This window comes from Paroedura picta, chromosome 5 (assembly GCF_049243985.1).
Source record: "Paroedura picta isolate Pp20150507F chromosome 5, Ppicta_v3.0, whole genome shotgun sequence".
Lineage (NCBI taxonomy): Eukaryota > Metazoa > Chordata > Lepidosauria > Squamata > Gekkonidae > Paroedura > Paroedura picta.
Window position 1 is genome coordinate 106739630 of NC_135373.1, and position 26470 is coordinate 106766099.

The 26470-nt window shown below is 44.7% G+C and overlaps 1 protein-coding gene across 2 annotated transcripts in view; it reads left to right on the forward strand.

Moving 5' to 3' along the window:
* Nucleotides 1–581: 581 nt before the first annotated feature.
* NT5DC3 (5'-nucleotidase domain containing 3) overlaps nucleotides 582–26470 on the forward strand; it is a 37724-nt gene continuing 11835 nt past the window's right edge. Inside the window, exons 1-9 of one of the 2 annotated variants that reach the window (XM_077339749.1) lie at nucleotides 582–935; nucleotides 13336–13520; nucleotides 16812–16886; nucleotides 18342–18397; nucleotides 20921–21011; nucleotides 21875–22012; nucleotides 23051–23111; nucleotides 25051–25153; nucleotides 25282–25383. In XM_077339749.1, coding sequence (XP_077195864.1) covers nucleotides 719–935; nucleotides 13336–13520; nucleotides 16812–16886; nucleotides 18342–18397; nucleotides 20921–21011; nucleotides 21875–22012; nucleotides 23051–23111; nucleotides 25051–25153; nucleotides 25282–25383 — 1028 coding nt within the window. In that variant the 5' untranslated portion in view covers nucleotides 582–718. The remainder of the gene's footprint in view (nucleotides 936–13335; nucleotides 13521–16811; nucleotides 16887–18341; nucleotides 18398–20920; nucleotides 21012–21874; nucleotides 22013–23050; nucleotides 23112–25050; nucleotides 25154–25281; nucleotides 25384–26470) is intronic. The other variant, XM_077339748.1, reaches the window with a different exon arrangement.

Consider the following 26470-nt stretch of genomic DNA (forward strand, 5'->3'; position numbering starts at 1 on the left):
CGTGAAGCCAGGAGGTAGAATCCAGATCTGCTGGAGAAGTACCACGGGGTGTGAGGCATCTGATGCCAGCCTTTGAAGGAGTAGCATGTGTTCAGCCCCCCTACCCCCGCCCCCACCTGACCTACGGAAACATGGGTTTCTTCCAAATGCTTGGCGGAACTAAGGCCTCACGAGCCCCCTCTTTCAAAGGAGACGAGCCCTGCGGTTTTATGCGGCCTGTCTAAATCCACGGGCTCCAGGTGGCCCAGCCCGTCTCGTGAAGGCGACGACAGCGCTCCCACCGGCTGTGGGCTTAGCCGGGCACATCCCGGCCCACCCATTCCAGACGCCTCTCTGCAATTCGACCCAGGATTGCATCAGCCCGACCGCCGCGGGTCTGCGGCTTACCCCAGTTCCACTTTCCCGCCCTTGCACCCATCCATGCATCTCGCCCTCTCCGACCCAGCCCTAGTGCTGCTGCTGCTGCAGTGGACGCGCGACACTGGGCCCTTCGGGGAAGGCGGGGGCGTGGCTCCCGCGCTGGCACGCGCTCGGTCCCGCCCCCTCGGCCCCCCTTCAGAAGGAGCCCGGGCGGGGGCGTGGCTTGAGGAAGTGACTTCAGCCGGTGCAGCAGCGGCAGCAGAAGCAGAGAGCGGGCTCGGCGGCGGCCAAGCGGGCGCTGCTCCTGCTCCGCGGGGATTCCTGGCAGGCGGCTGCGGGAGGCTGCCGGACGCCGGTCATGGCCGTCCCCGCCGCGGGGCGCGTCCTGCTGGAGGCAGCGGGGAAGGCGTGCGCGCGGCGGGCTGCTCCTCCCGCCGCCGGCGGTCTGTGCTCCAGCGGCAGCTTGAGGGCAGGCGCCTATTGCACGCTGGCCCCGCAGCAGCCCTCGGCTCCGCCTCCGGATATGAAGAGCTACCTGTGGACGCGCTACAACGAGGCCAAAAAAGTGACTAAAGGTGAGCGGGTCGAGGCCGGGGGGAGAGGGGTCCCCGCCGCTGGAGCTCCTCGGGCACGGGCGGCAGGGGCGGCAGCCTCCTGGCTTCTTCTCCGTGGCTTTGCACCGGGAGGGAGAAGGCGCCGCTCTTGAGCAAAGTTGGCGCACAAACCCGCTCTTTCATCTGTCATCACCTTGAAGTTGGGGGCCCTTTTACAAGTGCAGGCTGCACCACAGACCGTGCTGATGGGAGTGGGGAATCTGCTCAAATATTCACGTTATAACTTTTAATCAACAGCCTTCAGACATTACCACCTATTGTTTGCCTTGGAAATAGGAGTCTCATTCATTAGAAATTCCTTCCTGCTATTAGTGTGTTTCTTCACATCTAGCATGGCAAAGCTGGTGATGCTATTTGTGATCTTTCGTCAGTCAAAGGCAGTTAGTCCAGGGGCAGACTCCTAGTTCTTGAAAACGCCCTGTAGATGTTTGGGGTGGCCAGCTCTTGGGTGTCAGAATGGAGCACCCGGACCAGGGGTATTAAAACTGCGGTCCTCCAGATGTCCATGGACTATAATTCCCATGAGCCCCTGCCAACATTTGCTGGCAGAGGCTCATGGGAATTGTAGTCCATGGACATCTGGAGGACTGCAGTTTTAATACCCCTGATCCGGACCATTCAAGAGCCTGCTCAGAACCCCAGTGGTGTGCTGGAACAGCATGTCGGACTCATAAGAACATGCATCCCTGTGAGGCTGACTTGTGACCTTGATGAAACCTCTGGAGCCAGATATGTTTGCTATGAGGACATAATGCAGTAATTCCATGCATGCTGCTTGGCACTCTGAAATGGACATGGAGGATGTGCATGTGAAAATACTATTAGATTCTTGTGTTCCGCTGTTCTATGTACCAAGCCCTTTGGCTCCTGTTCTTTAGTGATTCCATGGCAGGATGGAAAATGTGCATCTATGATGGCGTGTCAAAAGCTGAATCTGGCAGTAGACACCAGAATGCTCAGGGCCTCTTATGTCAGTGGTCATGTGAATTTATTTATTTATTATTTGATTTCTATGCCGCCCTTCCATATGGCTCAGGGCAGTTTACATACACCATCCAATGGGTCCAGAAGGTAGTTGGGGGATAAATTAAGTTGTGATGCTTGACAAGCAATATCTTTTCTAGTAGCCAATACTAGATGGTCCAGGCTAGCTCGAGCTCTTCAGATCTTGGAAGTTAGGCGGAAGTGGCCTTGGCCAGTATTTGTGTGGGAGACCTCCAAGGAATACCAATGTCATGACGTGAAGGCAGGCCATGGCAATCTACCTCTGAACGTCTTTTGCCTTGAAAACCATTTGGGGTCACCATTAGTCGACTGTGACTAGCCAGTATTTTCACCTCAGTACCTTAGCAAGTAAAACCAGATTAGAGGAGGAACTGTTTAAAGAAATATAAACTCTGTTTAGAAGTGTGACATAATGTGACAGATGACTTGAGTGGGAGTTAGAAAGTAAAAAATAGTCCTATCAAAGATGGCATATGGAGAATGTTCATCTCATGTGGAAATGGAAGAGGTTGCAAGGCTTTCATGCAACACTTCTTATAAAAAGTTATTGAGAGGACAATGTTGTCAGCAGCCTTAAAGCATATGGCCATATATTATCTTATGCATATAAAAAGGTTACACTTGGAAAGTATGATTATAGCAAAAATGTGAAATATTGGTAAGCTGGGGTGCTGGTACTGATTGTGGGTCTTGCTGTGTACATGTTTGCTGCCAAATGTGTATTCATAGAGTCTGATCCAGTCCTGAAAAGCAGTGTGTTAGAATGTGAACATGATCAATGATTGTCCCGCAGCCCATCACGCCACCACCCCGCCCTCGCCCCCTCCCCACCCCAGTGTTGCTGCTGGCGGCTGGAACGCGCACCAGCCAAACCTAACGCAGTGCGCAGCCCACAGCGGGGTAGGTCCTCCCAGATGGGTCGCCGGTGCGCCAAGTGGCCGGGGGGGGGGCTGCCTCCTGAATGCCTACCCGCCATGCCCACCCGCCTTCTCCACCCCCCAACACGCTGCCGCTTGCCCGCCCACAACCACCCACCCATTGCAACTGCCCCCTGCCCCTACCAAGCCTTCCCCTCGCACCCCTGGCCCCCACCTTTTACTGCACCTCGCCCCCTCCCTTCCTCTCGCCGTTCCCTTGGTCCTCCCTTCCTTCCTATCTCCTTCGTTCCTTCCTTACTCTTCTTCTCTCACTCTTCCTTCATCTCTTTCTCTCTTCCTCCCTTTCTTCCTTTCTATCTTTCTCTCTGGCTCTATTTCTCCCTTCCTTCTACCCCTCCACCCACCCACCTACCTACGCCCGCTGTATTTTGACTACAGCGGGCTTAATATCTAGTTGTAGATATAAAAACGAAAACTGCGCTGCTGAGAACTCATAAACTTGAACACTCTTATATTAGTAGATGCATGAGCAATTATGTATCCCGGATGAATAGTGGCAATTAGTGACTCTGGGTGATCCATGTTGCAAAGGGCTGCAAAAAAGTGGTTGGTTGTATTAGTCATTCCCAAACATTTTTGGGTTGCTGCCCACTTGGCTCCAGGCCAAATCCTTAGTGGCCCCCCATACGAACACAACCCCCCTTTTTCTTGGTATCAGGTCTACTGCAGCCGGAAAAGTCAGACTGCTGTCTCCCTACTGTCCCTCCCCGCGCCAGCCTCCCTCCTTGCAGCTCAACGGACACCGGAAAGGCTCCCCCACCGGCTCCCTCCCCGCGCCAGCCTCCCGCAAAGCCCTGCCGCCAACTCTGCGAGGGGGCCGAACAGCACTGGAAAGGCCTCTCCCTGCGCCAGCTTCCCACTGGGTGGCGTGTCCACGGCAGCCAGAAAGCTGATGTCCTGCAAGATGTAGATGTCCTGCTGCAAGATGTTTTTGTTGGTCAAATCTTAGGAGGAAACTGATTTAAGGTAGCTTAAAATGCAGAAGTCATAAGGACAACATTGCCTGGGTTTGGCCTGGTTTACAACTGGGAGTTGACATAAATTTATTACGGACATAATATTCACCCTGCCATATCAAATCCAAAGTCCATTTAGTAGCCTTTTATGTCGGAACTCCGTACGTGCAAATCTGATGCATTTAACGACATAACAGCAAGATGAGCCAAGTTTAATTGTGGCAAGTTAAGTATGGCAATGTGATGTAATATAAACATACATGGGGGGGGGGGGTGCATATCTGATTTCCATTGAGAAAATTACCAGGAGGAAATCCTGTAGGTAATCCTTGGTTTATTTGGGAAATGAGAATTGGCAAGAATAGTCGTGCATCCAAGCTGGCCTGTGCTGCAGGGAGAAATGGCTACACGATCGCTTGGAGCTTGCTTGTGTTGCTTTCTGATAATGGATACTGTCCGGACTGTGGCTAAGGAAAGCCAGTATGCTTTAAGCTGAGATGTACAGCAAGAAGGGGAAAAGAAAGAAAAGTTACTTCTTGCTAATTTAGAAAGCTGCTTACTGAAGAAAGAAGACAGGAGAAGAATAGATGCTTTCGAATTATGGTGTTGGAGACGAATGCTGCGAATACCATGGACAGCCACAATTACCAACAAGATAGTTTTAGGGAGGAGCAAACCAACTATGTCATTAGAAGGCAAGATATTACAGCTAAAGCTCACTTACTTTGGACACATCATGTGATCCAACGCGCTAGAAAAATCATTAATGCTTGGAATGGTCAGCGGCAAAAGAAAACGTGGTCGCCAAAGGATCCGCTGGCTCGACACGATCAAAGCCGATACAGGGATTGCCATGAACCAACTAAAAGAAGCATTCAGAGACAGGGACACATGGCGAAAACTTTATTTATTTATTCGTATTTTTATACCGCCCTCCCCGAAGGCTCAGAGCGGTTTACATATAACTGAAACTATACATGAAACTTTCCTATAGAATCGCCAAGGGTCGGATATGACTGAATGGATGACATCATCATCATCATCATAAAGGTAAAGGTATCCCCTGTGCAAGCACCGAGTCATGTCTGACCCTTGGGGTGACGCCCTCCAGCGTTTTCATGGCAGACTCAATACAGCGTGGTTTGCCAGTGCCTTCCCCAGTCATTACCGTTTACCCCCCAGCAAGCTGGGTACTCATTTTACCGACCTCGGAAGGATGGAAGGCTGAGTCAACCTTGAGCCGGCTGCTGGGATTGAACTCCCAGCCTCATGGGCAAAGCTTTTAGACGGCTGCCTTACCACTCTGCGCCTCAAGAGGCTCTTTTTATCATCATACTGCTTTCCAATTCACAAGTGGGAAATGATTAGGGCTTCTTTCATACATGCCATTTGCTTCTTAGCTGCTGGTCTACCAGCTGCTTGCAACATCTCCAGACTAACTGAAACAAGAGCTGTTAGGAATTAAAGCATTCATTAATGAGGTGCAAATTAATTCTCTCACTTTGCCTGATTCCAAGGCAACTTCAGAGTATCTGTTTCCTTCTGATTTTCCTTGAATGCACCATACGTGTTGGTTGCTCTGATATAAGGTTTGTGGTTTTTTGTGGGAGGAGGGGTTATTAATCTAGGTCAGCCTTTCTGAATTCTTTTACCATTGAGAAACCCCTAAAACTTTCTACAGGCTTCGAGAAACCCCAGAAGTGGCATGACGTTCAGAATATGGTTGGGAAGCCTAGCTGTATATATGCGCAGCCAGGGCTCCACCCCTTCCCATTTCCTCCAGGCCCATCATTGGCTATTTTGGGAGGGTTTTTTTCTGACATACCATATATAGTCATATAATCTGAAAAGTGTTTGACAAATTTTAAAAATATATAACATTTTAATTAACTCCCACCCATTCAGGAAACCCTTTCAAGAAGCCCCAGGTTTTCATGAAACCCTGGTCGAGGAACCCTGCCTTCCTCTCCCTCCCCCAAAAATCCACCAAGACTCCTGGACCTTTTATGTTATTATTGTTTAATGTTATACAGTTACTTTGTTATTATCAGTCAATAATATTAATGTTATAGGTAAAATGAGTACCCAACTTGCTGGGGGGTAAATGGTAATGACTGGGGAAGGCACTGGCAAACCACCCCGTATTGAGTCTGCCATGAAAACGCTAGAGGGCATCACCCCAAGGGTCAGACATGACTCGGTGCTTGCACAGGGGATACTTTTACCTTTACCTTTAATTAGTTATATGTATTGTTTTATGTATAGTTTCTTCAGGTCCATGTAAACTGCCCTGAACCTTCGGAGAGGGTGGTATATAAATGTGAAAAATAAATCTGTAAACCGCTCCACGGGAGTGGTAAGAATAAAGCTGTAAGGGCTAAGTGGGCGGAGAAAGGGGCGGGGTGAGTTGGGATAAAACCTCGAAAGGGCCAATCAGGGACTGCTCCTTTCCCCACACTGAAGCTGGGGGGAGGCGGGGTGGGGGTGGGGGCTGGCAGGAGGGCTGCAAGGGGGCCAGGAGCAGGAGAGGGCATGCTAGCACCCATTGTATTTTCCTATAGAATGGGCTTTAAATCTAGTAAATAAATAAAATAAAGCCTGATCCAGAGAGCTGAGAGGGAAAGACAGCTTAGTAAAAGGGCCACAATGTGTTCTGTAGCAGGGTGCTGCAGCAGTGGGGGAGGGGGGAAAGCAAACTCTGCACTGCAGATTATTAGGAAAAGGGATTGAAAACAGAGCAGCCAGTATTATAATGCCCATGTGGTATGGAATACTCTGAGCACAGTTCTAGTCACTGTTTCTGCCATTGCTGTTGTACTCTTCTAGGACCCCATACATCCTTGGACAGACTCTGGTGCTATGGGCACTGCAAATCCTTAAACTACTCCTGGATGGCTATATGGAAATGGCCAGGTCAAGTGGAACACAGAAGTTTGGGTCTCAGTCCCCTGAGGAGGGTAGAACATCTGCTTTGCATGCAACAGGTTCAATCTGTAGCATCTCCAGTTAAAAGGATCAGCGGATAACACTAATTTCTCTAAGCACAGAAGGAAGGTTTATTTGGTCAGAAGGGTGAGCTGGGTGGGAAGTCAAATTTTAAGTTGTGATTGTGATGTTTGTGTTTTTTTGTATGTGTTTTATTTTTTTTGTTCAGTGGTGATGTTGTTACTTGTAGATGTTTATAAGCATAATAAAATGTATTAAAAAGGATCAGATGGCAAAATATTGTAATTATCTGAAGCAAGTGGGTAGAATGGACACATGATTAAAAAAAAACCCAATAAAAACCCCTTAGATGCAACTTTTTAAAGGCCTGTGTCATAATGGAAAATTGGTTTAGGGGAGGGATTGCCCAGGCTAGCTTGATCCCATCAGATCGCAGAAGCTGAGCAGTCTTAGTCCTGGTTGATCCTTGGGTGGGAGACTACCAAGGAAGCCCAGAGCCTCTATCAGAAATAGGCAATGGCCAATGACTTCTGTTTGGTCTCGCCTTGAAAACCCTATGAGGTCACTGTAAGCTGGCCATGACTTGACAGCACTTTCCACCACTTTCCAATAAAAAGTGAAAATTGTCACTCTTAAGAGTGGCAGCTTCCATGCTTGAGAGGAATAGGTAATTCTACTTCTAAATGCCTGTGTGCTTGGATGTGCAAAGTATACAACTTGCTTCATTTTCTGAAGAGGGACCCATGCGAGTGAGTCACGCTGTGCGGGTACATCTTACATTGCATTTGGAAAAGAAGTGGCTGTGCTATGTAGGGAAGAATCTATAGCACCTGCAATCGAAAGGCTGCATATTGCCTACCGTTCAGCTTTTTTCCCTTCTTCTGATTCAGTGCTCAAACTGCTGGGTGGGGGAATGCGTTTTAATTTTTTCATACCCGAACATTTTCTTGCCAAAAATGTCACCTAGAGTCACCTTTGCCCCTGTTTGAGGGGAATAAGGGGGAAAGAAAGAAGTCCTTTGAACTTATCCCAGAACTGTAGTTCAGTCCAAAGAGGATAAGCTCAGTGCTGACTAAATTCTCCTGTTTGCAGCAACACACATGCTTAGAGCAAAATGTTTGCGTTTTTCATGGGCATTCTTGGCAGAAACAATAATTCTGAAAGACCCATTTTGCCTGGGACCTGGTAAGCCAATTAAATGTATTAATCCCAGCAAAGGGACAGAGATGCTTGAAGCTTGCAATGCAATCTTAATTTTCACTACTGAAAATAACTGTAGTGACTGACACAAATGAATTCTGGATGGGTAACGGTACTGGTCTAGAATAGCCAAATAAAACCAAATAGCCAAATAAATACAGATACACATATGTATGCACATACATATATGTATGCACATACAGAGTTTATTAACCAATATGTCTTCTTCTCCTTATTAAGATCAACTTTACCTATAAATTGAATATATTTTTGTGAGATAGAAGAATCTTCAAAGCAGACTTTGTACTTGCTACATTTCTTAGCTTGAATATCTTTGCTACAGGATGTTTCTCCAGGCAGCCTTCTGCATTCTGTGTTGATAACCATTTGCTTTGGTCCTAATCTTTCGGGAGCAGTAGAAAATTCCTTCTTGTAAAGCAGTTAGTTGGTTAAGTGCTGACTTAATATTGGAAACTCATTATCCTGGGCTGCAGCTCTTTAATTTGTTTTAAACACTTGTGAATCATTCTAATAATTGCCTTTCCAAGAAGTGCAATAACGTTTTAATTAAACTGTCATTGAAAGGGAAACAGCCTAATGCAGTGCAGCACTGTGAGAAAAACTGCTTCTACCTAGGTTTGGAAATGTGTTTAAGTGGCACTACAATGAGTAGACAAATATATAAATCCTTGTTTTCTCCTGCATAGAGTTTTTCTTGCTGCTTATTCTTGCAGGTGCCATGGAGCAGAACACTTAAGTCAAAAGTAAATTCCAGCTAACTTTTGTTCTGTAACATTAAGGATATCCCAGTGGAGTTTCCTTCTTTGTGGTAGAAAAGCCTGAAGGACTGGAGTAAGGTCAAAACTACAATCCAGGAACATCACTGTCACATAACAACCCGAACAGTAAAGCAATTGTGAAGCTAAACATCGCTGTCATTTAGCATGTTTTGATATGTATTAATTGTATGCAAAAGTGACAACTCTTGGCAGTCATTATCAATCTGCCAGTTATATGGTCTGTTCAAAGCTGTTTTGTAGCCGGAGAAAAAACTGATGCAAATGCTGGAGCTGAAAAAGCTGTGTCAATTAAACCTGTCTTTGTGCCCCTCTCCCTATAAGCTAATTTAGGGAGGCACTCCACCTGGTGGGAAGTGCCATCAGGTCACAGCTGTCCCTGTAGGCTTTGCAAGGCAAGGGACATTCAGCGGTAGTTTGCCATTGCCTGCCTCTATGTCTAATATTCCTTGGAAGTTTCTCAACCAAATACAAGCCAGGGCTCAACCTGCTTTGCTTCTGAAATCTGCCAAGATTAGACTAGCCTGGCCCATCCAGGCCAGGGTGGGACTCCACATAGGTTACATTATACATCGTAAGTTACAAAGTAGTCCAAAGAGATCTCTGCAAACCTGGTGTCCAGCCAGACCTTTTGTCTATAGAGATGTAGAAAGTCGTATAATTTATAGGTAACTTGGGTAGCACAAGTGACTTGTGTTTTGCAGAATGCCTGTGCTGGCAGGGTATGAAGGGGTTAAGAGGTCTAGGCCAGGAGTCTGCACTTGTGTCTAGGAAGGATGCTGAGCTTAATGTATGCTTGAATTCACTGACAAGGTTAGGAACTTGGCTTTTGTAAAAACAATTGGACGTGAAATATGTGGCATAAATATACTTGTGAAAGTCTTTGTGACTGCATAATATCTTTCAAGAGGACTGGCCAAAATGGCATTCTGTTTTATGTTACAAATAATAAGATCATTATATGCAGCCTCTTTTTGCTCCGTAGATGTGATGGATAGATTTCTCCACAGAATCCTAGAGGGTAACATTACTTTAGAAGCTACTTTGAGGTTGGGATAACAAATCATTATATCATTTCCGTGTAGTAATAGATTACTAAGAAGTCTTGTGATAGGAATCCACCCCCAATTCTTCTAGGTTGGCAGCTGGGGAGAGGACATGCTAATGGTGGCTTTGCGGCTGGGACAGGGGTCATATGTGGCTTCAGACCCATTAGTCACTGATTGCTATCATTGGAGGCTAACATCTTGCATTAAAAATGTGTTACTTTTTGCTGTCAATGCACAGCTTATTTATGGTGACTTCATTGCGTTTTCGAGCCAAGAAACATTCAGAAGGTTTTTTCCATTGCCTGCATTTGTATAGGATCAGAGTTGGAAGGGACCTCCAGGGTCATCTAGTCCGACACCCTAGACAGTGCAGGAGCTCCCATCTACCTGTCTACCCACAGTGACCCTGATTTCATGCCCAAGTGATCCCTCCACCAAAAATCTCCAGAATCCAGCCCGGCCTGGAAGAAACTCACCTATCATCCTTAGTGGTCTCCCATCCAAGTAGAAACCAGTCTCTAAGATAGGGATTCCCAACCAGGGGTCTGTGGGAGCTCCAGGGGGAGTCTGTGGCCTTTCCCCTCTTACCTTTATAGACTTGGCCACAAGCTAGGGAACTGGCTGCCTCCACCCAGAGGTGGGGGAGGGAGTTAAAGGAGGGCAAAGGGTGCAAGTGGTGATGCCACTTCTGTCAGTTCCCTCCACCAAAAATCTCCAGAATCCAGCCCGGCCTGGAAGAAACTCACCTACCATCCTTAGTGGTCTCCCATCCAGGTAGAAACCAGTCCCAATCCTGCTTAGATTTTATGAGTTAGGGTTATCCTGGATTATCCAGGTCAGAGTGTAAAAGATTTACAAGCTTTAAAATATAACTTCCAAGAATGCTTGAGCCCCATAGTGGTGGCTGAATTTATTTAGACAGTGGGCTTAAAAAGCTGCCCTAATAGCTCATGCATAGCTTTGATGGTGCTGATAAAGCATATTTCTGAATTGTCTCCTTAAAATGAAAAAAAAAAAACCTGCAATTCTCCCCTTGCTGGAGGTTGAGGCAGCAAAAAAAAAAAAAGGAATGCTTTTACAGCTTAACCTGTCGTAGATACTTAGATTTCCTTCTTATTCCCTGGCTGGCTGCTTGCCATTTGCGTCATTTTGACACAAAGATTTTAAAGAGTGACTAAACTGCTGCTGCCTCAGCTGTCTAAGCAGGATTTTATACATTTTTTTCTGGGTTAACTGTGCTGCTTATAGCTTTAAGATTCCTTGCAGTCTGTTAAGCACTCCATCAAACTCTGTCCTCCATTTGCAGCCACAAGTAGAAACTTTGTTTGTTTCTGGGCCTTTTATCGGCTATTTCAAAACACTCCTTCTTGGTATGTGCTGTTTTTCAGCTGCACGATTCCACTTCGTGTCCCGCTGTTTAAAAAATGCACATCCTCTTTACCCAATGGAATACTAGAGTCCCCCTGCCCCCAATATGTGGCATAAAGAAAAAGAAGAGGGCGCCAGAAATTTTACTAAAAGTTAATCTTATGTCTAGTGGATAATGCTGTCAAATTACAGCTGATTTATGGGTGACCTCGTTAGGTTTTTGAGAGGAGAAATAAACAGGCGACTTTCCCATCCAGGTATATTTCTTCCCTGTGGCTCAATTTCTGACTGGCTTCATCAGCTGAGTTTACTGTAGAACAAAGTTGGAATCCGGTGACACCTTTAAGACCAATAATTTTTATTCAAGATACTAGCTTCAAACCCCTTCCTAAGAATGGGCCTTGAAAGGGTCCACTTAAGGTAGCTTTGGGCTGCAGCTTGCAGCCGGATCAAGTGGGGTGGACGGGGGTTGGCCAGCTCATTAGCAAGGCTGGGACAGAGCTCCTTAGCAGGCAGTCATCAGGCTGGGAGGCCCTTGTTAGCAGAGCCAGCCTAGCAGGTTGGGAGGCCCTCGTTAGTAGGCCCTCCACCATGACCCTTTGCCCAGGGCCCTCTCCTTTTACCTGCTGCTGGCTCCAGGCACTGAAGAGCATCTGAGAGCAAAGAGCCTAGAGTCCAGGGACAGAGGGCGGGAGCTCCAGGGGTAGGGCTGGCTGTACCCTCATTGGCCCTATTCCAACTTGGACAGCTGGACAGGTTCCACCCCCCCAGGCTGTTTCAGAAATATATATAGGATCCATGGATAAGGATAAGCTTTTGTGTGCAAGCCCACTTCTTCATCAGATATAATGAAACAGAAATCCCTCAACCATACATAGGTAGAGAGAGCCCAGAGCATGGCATTAGTCATCAGGAAAGGTGAGCTAGAGTTCAGATGCATAATTAACTGAGAAATTCTAGTTGAGAGGATTGAGACAGTTATCAGAATCATGCAGATGGCCATCAATCAGTATAGAAGTACAAGACTTAACAAAAAGAAGATTGAAAGTATGAGCTGTTCCTACCTTTGAGTAGTTACCTCCCACAGAGCTATTGCAATGTAGTGGACAAAACTGAGGACTTCAAGTGGAGACCAAGGTTGAAATCCCCCTTCTGCTATAGAACTCAGTGGGTATTTGGATCACTCTGTCTCTCTCTGTCTCATGCCAAAAGACTTACCCATTTTATCTTTACAATACCCTGATGAAGGTAGTCCTGGGCTCAGGATTACTATATTTTAAAAGCAAAAAAGAAGACACATTCCCTGACTGACTTCAGACAACTGACCACTATGACAAATCTCATTTTAAGTACCCCTACTACTTTGTTATGTTGTTATGTGCGAAGTCGTGTCCGACCCATCGCGACCCCATGGACAATGATCCTCCAGGCCTTCCTGTCCTCTACCATTCCCTGGAGTCCTACTACTTAAGCTGTGATAATTGCTACTGACTATGAATATTTCTGTCTTTCTAGCCCCAAAGGGTATATCTTGATCTTTTTTTTTGAGAACAGAAAGAGATACAGATCTGGGGAGGATAAATAAACCACCACTAAAACAGCAGATATTTAAAACAAGGGAGACGATGAAAGCTATGCTTGTAGTTCAACACTCATAACCATTATAGCACACGGGCTCACTGTTGTGATGAGAACACAAATGGCAAACAAATTTAAGAGGCAGAAAATAGACTCAATAAATGCTCTGTTAAGGAGCACATCAATTAAGAACTTTATCAATAGGGGGTTCTCTCTTCTGAGGATCTTTCCAGTGATTATTGCGATTGTGCAGCAACCCCCTACTGTTTTACCACCCACCCACTCATTTTTTATATTAAATTAAGTCTAAATGGATGATGCCAATTATATTTCAACCATGCATGCTTAAGTTCCATGGAGGAAGGTAGTATAATCTCTCTGACATTCTCAAACAGGTATCGTTCAGGCGTTAACACAGTAAAATCATCATGTGTCCACAGTTTCTTCTTTCCACGACATCCTATTTTAGAATTAGATAACTCCCATTCTTAGAGCTTGATCTTTTTTTTTTTTTACTTCCACAGAGCTAGTTCCGTCAATAATGAGTAACTTGTTGAATCCGGATGCAATCTTTTCCAACAATGAAATGAGTCTCTCCGACATTGAAATCTACGGTTTTGATTATGACTACACACTGGTCTTCTATTCCAAGCATTTGCACACATTGATCTTCAATGCTGCCCGGGATCTGTTGATCAATGAACATCGGGTAAGACAACGCACAGAAAAGTGCAAATGCCATTCTTAAGTTTTTTAGATCAAATGGTGGACAATATATACCTGCAGCACTCAAATTATTTGACGCCAAGGCAGTGTCACAACTATTATATGGCACACAGTTGGGCCCCCTCTCAAACTTGGCCCCTTTAGAGAGGGTTCAATCTAAATTTTTAAGATCTGCTCTTCAAGTGCCAAAGTGTGTCTCCAATGTTACTCTGAGACTTGAGACAGGTTTCATGAAGATGGAGGCTAGAGTATGGCTGACTGCTTTAAATTACTGGCTTAGATTGTCCTTTTTCCCTTGTGGCCTTGCCCCATTAACAACGGAGGATGGCTATCAATCGTCATGGCACCGAAACATCAGAGCTAAAATCACACTCTTGGGGTTCTCTCCTTAGCTCCTACTAAGTATGGGATATGATCAGGCCAAAGAAGTTGTTAAGCAGAGATTGACCGACATAGAACGCCAACAGGACCTAGCTAATAACCCATCTTTCATTTATTAGTGAACCCAATAGATATTCATATTTCCCTATGGCATATCTTTCCAAGATTGAAATACCTAGTCATAGGAGGGCCTTCAATTTGGCATGTTGTGATGCCTTCCCTTCGGCGGTATTAGAAGGAAGATATAGGAAAATACCCTATACCGAAAGGAAATGCACCTGTGGCTCTGGACATGTAGAAACCATGGAACATGTTCTTTTTCAATGTCGATTCTATAATGAGATTCGAACTAGTCTAATTCTTCCGCTGCTAGGCAGATTCCCAGGGCACTCAGGAGAATTTTACATTTCTCTGCTGCTTGCAGATATAGAAAATAATACAACTTATAGAGTTGCCAAGTTCTGCGCAGCAGCGATCAAAATTCATAATAGAATGGTCTGTTTTAAGTGAACTAGACAGCTGTGTTTATCTACCTTATTCTATTTTCTACTGTTATATTTTAAGATGTTTTAATTCCTGTTTTTAATGGATATTTCTGTATCATCTTATGCTGGTCTATGACCGTAATAAAACATACTACTACTAGGTCTTGCTTGTTTTTTGTGTTCAGAATATGCTTAGAACTGGTTTGCTTTTGTTTATTTTGTGAGAAATGTTAAACAAAATGTATGTATGTACTGCAGAGTGTACTAAAACTACTTTGGAAACATGAGCCTATTCTGCCCTTGAAGCAAGATGTCCTGAATCTAAATAACATGCTACAATTCAGTAATTCCAGGTTAGGGGTCTTGAACTAATAAAACAGCACCAACAATTCAATACCTTTAGGTTGCTAACCTTGATCCACATTAAAACAGGACCAAAAGCGTTACAGCCTCTAAAGCGGTGGTTCCCAACCACCGGTCTGCGGCCCGGAAGGCCCTGGCATCGGGCTGCGGCTCCCTCTCCCCGCCCCTCCCAGTAAGAAACTTCCCAGGCCGCAAGCAAATCGTCCTACTGGATTACCAGTGATGACTTCTTAGTCCCAGTTCCAGTGGAAATGCCACAATAATAAATATAGCATATGTTGAGCCACTTATCAACACTTAACCCCCTGAAGTCAATTGTCTGGTTTAAACATAGAAGCATCTTTTACATAACTTTAATAGATGTGAAATAAAAGCTAGAACTGTGCTGCCCATAGTTCTATGATTACTTCAAGATTGTTTCTCCTTTGTTAAAGTTCGATTCCACTTTTCCAAGTTGCTCAAAGTGGCTTACAATAAAATCAGACCATCTAAAACCAGCCGAGAACCTTTCCAAGTAGAGTAATTAAAACCCGGGTTAGTCCAGATCCCAGTTACAGCTGCTGTTGGTGAAGGAATAGAGCTTTTCACCCCACTTCTTATGTTGTTTTCCTACAACAAAGCCTCGTGGGGGCGGGGGAAAGGATGAAGAGGTAAAACCCCTGTGCTGGCTCCTTTTATCCTAGTTTTCACCTGTGGCCTTGGAGTTTGAAATCGAGGGGGGGGAGACTTTTACAATATTGATGAGACTACATGTAATACCTAGTTTCTTCCAAATCATAGGTTTTTGTATTAGCATTAAATTCAGATTTTCTTTAGGACCAGGTTCTGTTTTAGGAAATTAAATATAGTTTTGGCATTCCCTTAAAAAAAAATTCCTTTCCCCTACTCTGCAGCTTGTCCCATTAATGAAATTGCTACAACGGTATGCAAAATGCAGCTAGTTTGTAGTAGAAAATCTTACTTAGATTGTCATCTGTTCTCAGCCTATAAGGTTTTCTAGCTGAACGAACTGCCATCCAAGTCGCTTTCCTGTACTGCATCTGCTCCAGTGCTGTGCTCCCAAGAGCACCTTTCTGTATCGCTTAAATCTCTCAAATGTGTGTTCTTGTTCTTCTCTGCTGCTTCATGTGAACTTTTTATTCTACCTGGATTGAGTGTAGGATTCAATGCTGTGTGAGAAACAGTTAGCAGTCCAAAGGTCAATGGCTATATATGTGTGTCTATAAATATCCCTGGAGTAAATAGGAAATTAGATCATTGCACATAATCGGGGCTATTAGAGTACTCCAAAATATTGTTGCCAGTGTTTAGTGCCAGGAGTGTTATATTGATAACCAGGGATGGATACAAACTGCCTTACAAGCCAAAATTCAACACTAACTTGGCTTGGTTCAGAGAACAGCAGAACATTTAAGTTTGCTCTACCACCGCAATGCTAGCAATCAAGATGTAATGTCCTTATTAAGAGAATAAAACAAGAGTCAGATTTATATTGGCATCCTTAAAGTCCAATTTCAGTGGAGAATAGCAGGTTGATCTTCAGGTAGATGGGTTTGAACCCTTTACAAAAAGGCATGTTTTTAGAGAAACATTTTCAATTTGCACAGTGGCAAAGCAGACAAAATACCACATGGACCCATTATGCACGGGGGTTTTAGCGCACATTCGGGGTGAAATGGCGGCGACTAAAATCACGGATAACGCACGGAGCCGGCTGCAACCGGCTGCAGCTTCGGTGCATGCCGCCGAAAAAGCCGCGTCAGTGAAACGCGGAAGAAAGCGCAGCTTCCGGGTGAGCGGGGCGCAACCAGACGCGGCGCCCGGATCGGCGCGTGCATAATCGGTTACTCTGGGTTTTGCCGCCGTCGCGCCCCGCCCCGTGTATAACCGGTATGCGTCGCGTCTTCCCCCTCCGCGTTTTCCATTTGACCTGAAATCGCCGTTTCGGCGGCCGTGCATAATGGGCCATGTTGAGGACTAGTGAGCATAGTTATTTGGCATGTATGTCAGTTTTTAAGCTGACTTCTTAATTCTCACCCTGATAGTATCCTGCAGAAATACGGAAATATGATTATGATCCCAACTTCGCAATAAGAGGGCTTCATTATGATGTGCACCGAGTAAGTATAAACAATGTAATGAGGAACTTCTACTGTGAGTAATGCAGTGGCTTTAAAACTTGAGACCTTACTTCTGAACTTAGATCTTTTTCAGGACCCACATTAAGAGGAGCTGTGTCCTACTCACCTCCTCCATAACCTAAAATGAGTTAAGACTGAACAAGTTTATATTTTTCTTGATTTTTAGTATATATAACATTTATGAGCAACGGGCTCAGTATTTCATGGCCATTTTGTACATTATAGATGGCCAAGCCCTGTCAGATCTCAGGAGCTAAGCAGAGTTGGCTGTGGTTAATAATTGGGTGAGAGATCAAGATCACCAAGAAAGTCCAGGGTCACTACATAGTTAGGCAATGGGAGACCACTTCTGTTCATCCTTTGCCTTAAAAACCCCAAGGGGCCGCCATAAATTTGCTTCATGGCACTTTCCACCACCACCACCACCAAGCCCACATGTGCTATAGAGCTACTTCTCCCAGTGTGCCATATCCCTCTTCCTCCTGGGCTCACAATTCTCTTGTGAGATCATTACAAACCACAGTTTGAGAACCACATGTATAATATAGTATCGTTGAGTTTCTCTAATGCTTTATCCTATTATCCTATTATCAGGAGATAGAGTTTTAGTTCTTTGCCCATTATTTGTGAGAAGCTTGGAAAAGATGTAGGACTGTGTTTTTCCAGATTGAAGTGAGATCTACTTTATAATTCCTTTTTGTACTGTTTGATCACTAAAGGTTGAAATACTTCATGGAAATGGGTGTGTGTGTGGGTGAAGTGCCATCAAGTTGGCTCCAATTTATGGTGACCCTATGAATTAATGACCACCGAAACATCCTATTGTTCAGCTCTGCTCAGGTCTTGCGGACTGGGGGCTATGACCTCCTAGAGTTGGCATTAAAAAAGTAGCATTTTCAGAGTCCGAGCATATTGTATCCCCAAAATACTGGTATTCCTGATATCCTCCATCCCAACATCAGTATAATATTGGGATTCGGAAAAATATTCCAGAAGGCTGAATAGGGGCCAAGATACCGTTAAATTTGGCTTCTACTCCAGTCAGCTGTATCAGCAGTCAAAGTAAATGAGAGAATCTGCATTTGACTTAGAAATACTGAAAAAAATAACAATTAGGTGGGGGTTTTGTGTTCAGAAGAACTGAATGTACATGCCTATTCTAGAGTAGCTGCCTTTACTTGATTCCTAAGATCAGATGGAATTTAGTAGTCCTGCTGGTTTTGAAAGACATAATGAATTAGGATTGCTAGTGGCTTTGTAGCATGTACTAGCCAGGATCCTGTAGTTTTCCCACCTGGAAGATGTGCTCCAGTTCTAATGAAAGTAGAGGGGTTTTTTTGAAATACGCCACTAAGTCGTATAATTGATGTAATTTTTCAGAATCTCTTTGAGACCTTAATGTCACCTGAAATGTCTCATTGATCTTTTTTAAAGGCATTATTGATGAAGATCGATGCTTTTCATTATATTCAGCTAGGAACCGTGTACAGGTGAGTCAAGCTATTCCTGCATTTATGCCCAATCTTCCTTGTTGGTGGTAACTCAAAACGTTACCGTGGTTTCAGTGTAGTTACCCTCGGAGGTGCTCTTGTGCTGTACAGTCCTCTGCTGGAGAGAACATCTAAGTGCAGTTAGATGCTTTTATTGGCTGAGCCTCTCAAATCTGTTCTTTGGCTTGTGGACTGAGGAGAGCTGGCTGGCCAAATGGCACTGATTAATATCCTCGCTTCCAGCTGTTAAATTGGACAGGAAGACTGCTAAAAATACTTCACTGTTCAGTTGCTGATCTTCTAAAAAGCTGCATCAGTGCTAGTTTTTACATCTGCTGAGAGTCCCTTTTTTGTGTTACTGTTTGTGTTACTTCTGTAGGAGATAGACATTGTGACTGTATTCAGATTTAGGCAAGGATTTAGCTATATCCCAAAGAAATCATCTGTTCAGTTGTGTCCATCTGTTTTTAAAACTCTTAGTATATAGCTCTTCATTAAATAAGTTGCAACCTATCGGATCCTCTCCTCAAATAAAATGTTCAATACCCAAGACCAGGGGTAGTCAAACTGCGGCCCTCCAGATCTCCATGGACTACAATTCCCATGAGCTCCTGCCAGCAAATGCTGGTAGGGGCTCATGGGAATTGTAGTCCATGGACATCTGGAGGGCCGCAGTTTGACTACCCCTGCCGAAGACCTTCAGATTCCAACTACCCATTATGTCCCTTCTGTCCACACTATGTGCAACATCAAAATCAGGCAAATAACTCGTCTTTCCCTAGGCCAGCCTTTCTTGACCTTTTTACCATTGAGAAACCCCTAACACATTCTTCAGGCTTCGAGAAACCCCAGAAGTGAGATGATCATACAGAATATGGTTGGGAAGTAGAGCTGTGTACATGCCAGTCTGGGGCCACTCCCCTTCCCACCTCCTCCAGGCCCATCACTGGCATTTTGGGAGGGACAGGTGGGTCAAATGTTTAACAGATTTTAAAAATATATTAAAAATTAATGAATTCCCACCCATTTCGGAAACCATTCCAGGGCCATCAAGGAACCCCAGGATGTCATGAAACCCTGCCCTGGGGCCATTCCAGCATAGGAAAGCAGCATGTGTGAAAAGGGAAGCGCACGTCCTCCTCTTCACCTGTGCTGTGATGCCAGCCCAAACTGTGCCCCAGTAGAACCTTGAAAGGCCGTTCCTTGCTGCTGCTCTATAAAAACAAAACTGACATCTTGTCTGGCCTTCTGTCTGTTTTCTTGTCTCTGAAGTCGTGTTTGAAGTAGACTCTTGTGGTGACTCATCCATTCTGGCAAGATGGTTTGTATCAGTGGAAAAATAAAACAGATCTTTAATAGCGCCAATGTGGTACCATAGCTTTGTTGGACTAGGACCTGATAGACCAGAATTGAATTCCTCAGGCAGCCACAAAAGCAACCTGGGTGACACCAGGGGGGCCAGTCATGCACAGCCAGGCTCTTCCCCCCTCACTGTCCTGACAGCATTGTTGTGAAAACGAAGGGTGGTGGTTGGAAGGACTGAGAAGTGTGATATAAATGTAGGTAGGTCTTGCCGCAAAGTGTAATGGCTTCTACTCCTTGTGTCTATCACTTAATTCCAAGAGGAGAAGGGCGAGATGATTTCTGCTGATTAACCCTGCTGTCTTTTTGAATTGCTGGAGTTTGAATTACCTTGTTTTAATGTTCTGTTTTATTTCATTTTGCGGCATAAAAATGTTTTCCATAAATAGATGAACGGCAAAGAGGCAAAGTGGGAGGAATCTGCAGTGGGAAGGGGGGTGGGAATCAGCCCAAATAGTAAATAATACAAAAACAAAAACAAAAGAGAGCAGTTGCGTGGTATAACAGCAACAGGTACATAAGCCCCCAGCTATGCATAAAATATTTCCAAATGTCTTTGAAATTTTTGTAGGGGGAGAGATTCTCCATCTTCATACTGTCACTAACCCTATGAAAAGCCAGGCCGGCAACTTCCTTGCAGCTGAAAGGAAGCAGGAGTGTCAGATTAAATCTTGCCAAGCAGATGCTTGCTAACTTTTCTTCCTCCTCCTGCTAATTGCAGAGCGGCAGCTCTAATCATGACTTTCATTGTGCTTTAGAGTTTATTTTCCTGTACTTGTAAGTCAGACCGCACTCTATTAAGATAGTGAAGGATTGTGGCTTTGCATAGTGTCTCATCTATTTGTTTTCAAAACGGTGATAAAAACAAAGAGGGAAATTGCTCTGTGTTGGGAAACCTTACAGCTGAGGACCTCTAATAATAAAGGATGATTAATTTTCAAGGAAGAAATGCAAATTTAAGAGGTGCAGTCTGTCCTTGGTCGGCAGGGCCTAGTGTTCTTGCACAGTCTCTGACATCAGCTAATGACAGGCATATTCTAAGATGGCCCATTGCTTTATGTACCAGAAGGGCTCTTGTGTAGAATCTCTACATTGTCACGAGAGAGCTACCTAAAATGTTCTGCTTGGCTTTGGCACTGAAGCTGTTATTGGTGTTGCCAGAGGACTGAGTGTCGTCCCAGATGAAGAAGTCATTGCCATGTACGATGGATCCCATGTCCCCTTGGAACAAATGAGTGACTTCTATGGAAAGGTAAAAGTACAAGCTTATATATTTGGATGAAGTAAAGTTTCCATAGGGCAACGTAATTAGGTTTTCTGTGCTTAATTTTCTGCGTCGCTGTGTATTGGGGGCCCCATCTATGTTGAACTTGTGGGAGCTCCTGGAATCCCGAGGAATCATCAGATGCATCCTATGGGGTGGGGGTGGGGAGGTTCTAATGTCTGGAGGTTCTAAACCAGCATCCTCCTGTGTTGGGGGCAGCTGTTTCCAAATGGTACCTGGTCCCAGTGAGGTCTAGGAAAGCCAAAATTAGCTCTCTGCTTTTGGGAATATGCAGCTGGGTACCATGATGTTCAGGGGTGCCAACTCTGAGAAATTTCTGGGGACTTGGGGGTGGAGCTTTGGGGGAGAGTGGAGTTTGGGGGAGAGTGGAGTTTGGGGAAGGAGCTCTGTGATGCTGTTGAATCCTTTCTCCAGATCCGCTCTTTCCTCCAGCCACAGCAGAACTAATCTTTCTTGTATGGTAATGAACTGTAATTCTTGGAGAACTCCAGGCCACTCCTAGAAATTGGCAACCATATGTGGGCATGATATTAGCTATTGCTGTATTCTGACTCCTCTGTCCTGGCTTTGGAAAACCTGTATTCTAGCCATGGTGGCCATCATCATGCAGAGTTTTTAATTCTCCTGGGAGCTGCTCATGCTGCTTGCATACAAGAATCATTCAGATGTGAGTCAGTGCTCAGCATAAAAGGCATTGTTGCCTCAGTTATGAAAACTCAAGTCTTTTTTTTCTTTCGCCTTGTCTACCGACTCAGTGCAAATAGTAAAGCTGTGTTTAAGCCTTCTTGCCTTTTATGGCACATGTCTGAGTTCTGTGTGGTTGTTCACAGAGTTCGCAAGGTAACACCATGAAGCAGTTCATGGATATCTTCTCCTTACCTGAGATGACTCTCCTGTCTTGTGTAAATGAGTATTTCCTGAAGAACAACATAGACTATGAGCCCGTTCATCTCTACAAAGATGTGAAGGTACTGATCCACTTGACCTTCTCTCACTGAATTGTTTTTGCTTGTTTTGGGCTATGTCTCTCAGTTTGCTGACTTAGCGATTTGTTAACCATCCTGTCCCTGCAGTTCTAAATCTATTGCGAAAATAAAGGGGAGGTTTGTGCCTCTATGCATATATAAATGTGATATGTAAAAAAAGCACATGCTAAACATTAAGACCTTACCCTATTTATAGCTGTTCTATAAATTGATATATAGGAGCAATAATTGGAAAGCAAAATAGGTCAGGCATTTTCCTTGCCAGAAAAATCTGGGTGACAAAGTATCTCTGCAGCCTCAAGAACTGGAGATCTGTTTTGCTGAAATGAGCTTGCAAAGTATATGGGAAATGTCTGGTGAAAACAGGCTTATGCTTGTGCACAAATAGTCGACCAGTTTTGACAAGATGCAGTGCAATTGTGACGTCCCCCGGGAAAGTGCTTTTATCTTGCCAGCCTTGTATTTAAACCAAGCCTGAGAAAATTTGCTTCCCAACCTACAGCCATTGACTTTGGTTGGCTGTCATCTTGCCCTGAAGGCGGTGAAGCCATTAGTTAAATTTACTAAGCAGTCCAGAACTCTGATTTTAAAAGGTGATTTCTAATGATTTTATTCATTCAATGTGTTTTATCTTTGTCGTAAGCGGACTTGAGCTCTGTGTGGAAGAAAAGTGGTTATTGATATTTTAAAGAAATAAAGCATGTAGAACTCTTTAACTCAAAGATTGGCTTATAAAAACCCTTGCAGAGAGAACCACAGATTGGAATTAAATCCTATTGGTTGCCCCTCTTTCCCCTTGCTCCTTTCTCTAAACTCTGGAACCATCTTTTCTCACATCTGCCATCTTATGCAGTTTTCGCTGCCTCAGTTCTAGACCACCTAGCAACCAGTCAGAGTACTAGTATAATACGAGCCAAAGGCTGTACCTGGAAGATGTCCCATTCGTTAATGCTGCATGGTGGGCCAGATAGGTTTCAGTATGCCATCCTCACTGACATTTTGCATTCATTTTCCTGCCAGGACTCCATCAGAGATGTCCACATCAAAGGAATAATGTATAGAGCAATTGAAGCAGATATCGGTAAGCCCAACTGGGGGTTTTGTGGAGAGAGGCTTCATTTCCCTCTTGTGCTGAAGGTTTTAGAATTGTGGTTATTGTAAGTGGCATTTTGGGCTTTCTCAAGCATTCATCGCAACAGGGTTGCCAAAACGGTCTCTCCAAATGCACATCGCTTTTAAAGGCCTCCGGATTCTTTCCATGCCAGTTGGAAGTCATGAAGGACACCTTATGGACCAGGATTTTGTGGGGAGGCATGTTCAGTGTGGCAAGAAGTGGTCGCCTTTGGCTAGCATGTGGCAGGAAGTGGTCATCTTTGACTAGGACGTGGCAGGAAGTGGTCATCGTTGACTAGCACGTGGCAGGAAGTGGTCATCTTTGACTAGCATGCGTCCCCAAGGCTTGCAGGTTCATACTTCTGAAGAAATTACACAGTGGGAAGTTGTGCATCCTTCCATGAGGCAGACACGCAGCTGCTGGAAGTGTTTTAGCTATTATTGTATGCCACCTTGAACTACAAGGAAAAGCAGGATATAAATGTCTTAATGAATAAAATAATAATGTAAAGGTCATTGTTTTGGGGCAGGGGTAGTCAAACTGCGGCCCTCCAGATGTCCATGGACTACAATTCCCAGGAGCCCCCTGCCAGCAAACGCTGGCAGGGGGCTCCTGGGAATTGTAGTCCATGGATATCTGGAGGGCCGCAGTTTGACTTACCCCTGTTTTGGGGTGTTGTACTGGCAATGGAGAATGAGAATGCAAAAGCTGCTTGCACATCTTTTTGGTACTGCTTGGATATTTGATGCCAAATCGCACAAATATTTGCCTTGGTTCTTATAGACAGTATGCAATTTTAAGTGATTTGGGGATCATTGTTTGATGTTTTCTCAACAACTGAGACTTCTCCAGTCTTGCTTGAATGTTAGATGCTTTGCCTTATGTTGTGGTTTATATTAGCAAGAAGGAGAGCATAACTGGATACATAACTTCAGTACTTGAGTGGGGATTTAAATTTGGGTCTCCAGAGTCCCAGAAATCAGTACATACCTTTAATTCCCTCATGCTTGTGTAAGCAAGTGTCAGGAGACATTGCTCTTCTTTTTCTTTTAATAACACACATGTGACAAATCTGGAGTTCATCTTGTACACCACATATTAGCACTGTGAGATTCTTGGGGCTTTAGCATTCTGAAGTCTCAGCATGTAAAATGTTCTTTCAAATGTTTAGATGAAAAAGAAATAGTATGCAGTTCAAAATGCTTCAGAAAGTCATGCTATCTCTGGAATCCAGGTTTCCAGTCTGCAATAGTTATAAACTTTTGGCTTCCTTATACAGTTCCTTCTAACATTCTGCAGGCTTTGTTTAGAGTACTGGCCTAGCCCGGAAGCTGATTTCTTAACACCATTTCAAAACTCCAGAAACATTCTTAGGTGCTGAATGCATGCCTCTTCCCTCAAGGCCCTGCATCTAAGAATTAATGCCTAGGAGCAAACCTACCAGAGAATTGTTAAATATGATCCCTTCTGCTTTCAGTAACCTAGGTAACATAAAGTGTGCTGGCTGAAATTCATGCAGCCATTCTGTGCAAGCACAGCTGATATTTGGGCCATGTGTGATTGATTGGCCAGGTGCTGCATTTAGGAAATTTGTCAGTATTCCAACAGGCTTGCGCAGTGCAACCACAGGAGTGCGGCCCTGCATGCAAGAGTCATCTCACCCGATGCGGCCCTTAGTCGTATTTGTAGATGTGCTAAACCCGTGCACGCTCATTGTCCACTTCCGCGTGAATTATTTCTGTGGTAAATCCCCAAGATGGTTTATATTCTGCTGATGCTATTGTAATTCAGATGCTGCAGTCCTAACTGGGAATGTGCTAAGGAAGAGAGCAAAAGATGGTCATCAGATTTGGTCTGTGTAACTTGTTTTTTTCTCCCCACCCCCCCAAACCTTCCTTCCCTCTAGAGAAATACGTTTGTTATGCCGAGCAGACGCGTGCTGTGCTGGCGAAACTGGCAGACCATGGAAAGAAGATGTTCCTCATCACGAACAGTCCTAGCAGCTTTGTGTAGGTGGCTGGCTTTGTACATGAACCAAAAAAGCTTACTCTCAGCGATGACTTATCAAATGTCACTTTTAAAACAAAGGCAGTCTGGTCATATTTGTACTTGTCATATTTTGGACTGATCTTTGCAGGGACAGAGGCATGAAGTTCATAGTCGGGAAAGACTGGCGGGATCTCTTTGATGTGGTCATTGTCCAAGCTGACAAGCCGAACTTCTTCAATGATAAAAGGAGGTGAGTGTCTTCTGCTGTAATGTTGATAAGTTATGGCATCCCCTGCCACCAGAAGGGCCTGTGTGTCTGCCTGTGATGCAGGATCAGGTCTCTCTATCCAGCATGCCGCTGCTGCCTGTCAGTTCAGTAGAATAGGCACAAAACAACATCAAGGCATGGAAGGGACAAGGTCATAGAATCATAGATACCTCCAGGGTCATTTAGTCCATTCCCAGGAACTTGCAACTACCTGCTTACCTACAGCGACCAAATTTCATACCCAGGTGATTCCACCCCCCCCCAAAAAAAAATCTCCAGAATACAGTCTGGCCTGGAGGGAATTCACCTATCATCCCTCAGTGGCATTTAGCAATTCCTTGCGTATGCACGGAAGAGCCACAAGAGAAGGGCCACACTGGCACATCCCTTCCTGCCCACCCACTCACAATCTGCCCTTCATAAAATCAGCATTTCTGTCTATCTTGCCTTTGCTTTAAAACTTCCAAAGGAGAACCCAACACCAGAGGAAGCCTGCTCCACTGAGGAACCACTGTAACTGAAAGGAACTTCTTCAGGATATTTAGCCAAAAATTCTTTTGAATTAATTTCAGCCCATTGGCTTTGGTATTGGGCAACAGCAAACAACTCTGCTCCATCTTTTATACTAGGGGTAGTCAACCGGTGTTCCTCCAGATGTCCATGGACTACAATTCCCATGAGCCCCTGCCAGCATTATAGTCCATGAACATCTGGAGGAACACAGGTTGACTACCCTGTTCTATACGACAGCCCCTTAAGTATGTGAAGATGGTTGTTGTATCACCTCTTAGTTGTCTTCCCTCTAGGCTAAACAAGCCAAGCTCCCTCAACCTTTCCTCATATGACTTATTCTCCAAACCCCTCACTATCTTTGTAGCCCTCCTCTGGACATGCTTCAGTTTTTCTACATATTTCTTCAGTTGTGGTGCCCAAAATTGAACACTGGGCTCCAAGTGAGGTCTAACCAGAGCGGAGTAAAGTGATAACATCACCTCATGATCTGGACACTATACTTCTTTTAATACAGCCCAAAATCCCATTTCCCTTTTTAGTTACTGAGTCACACTGC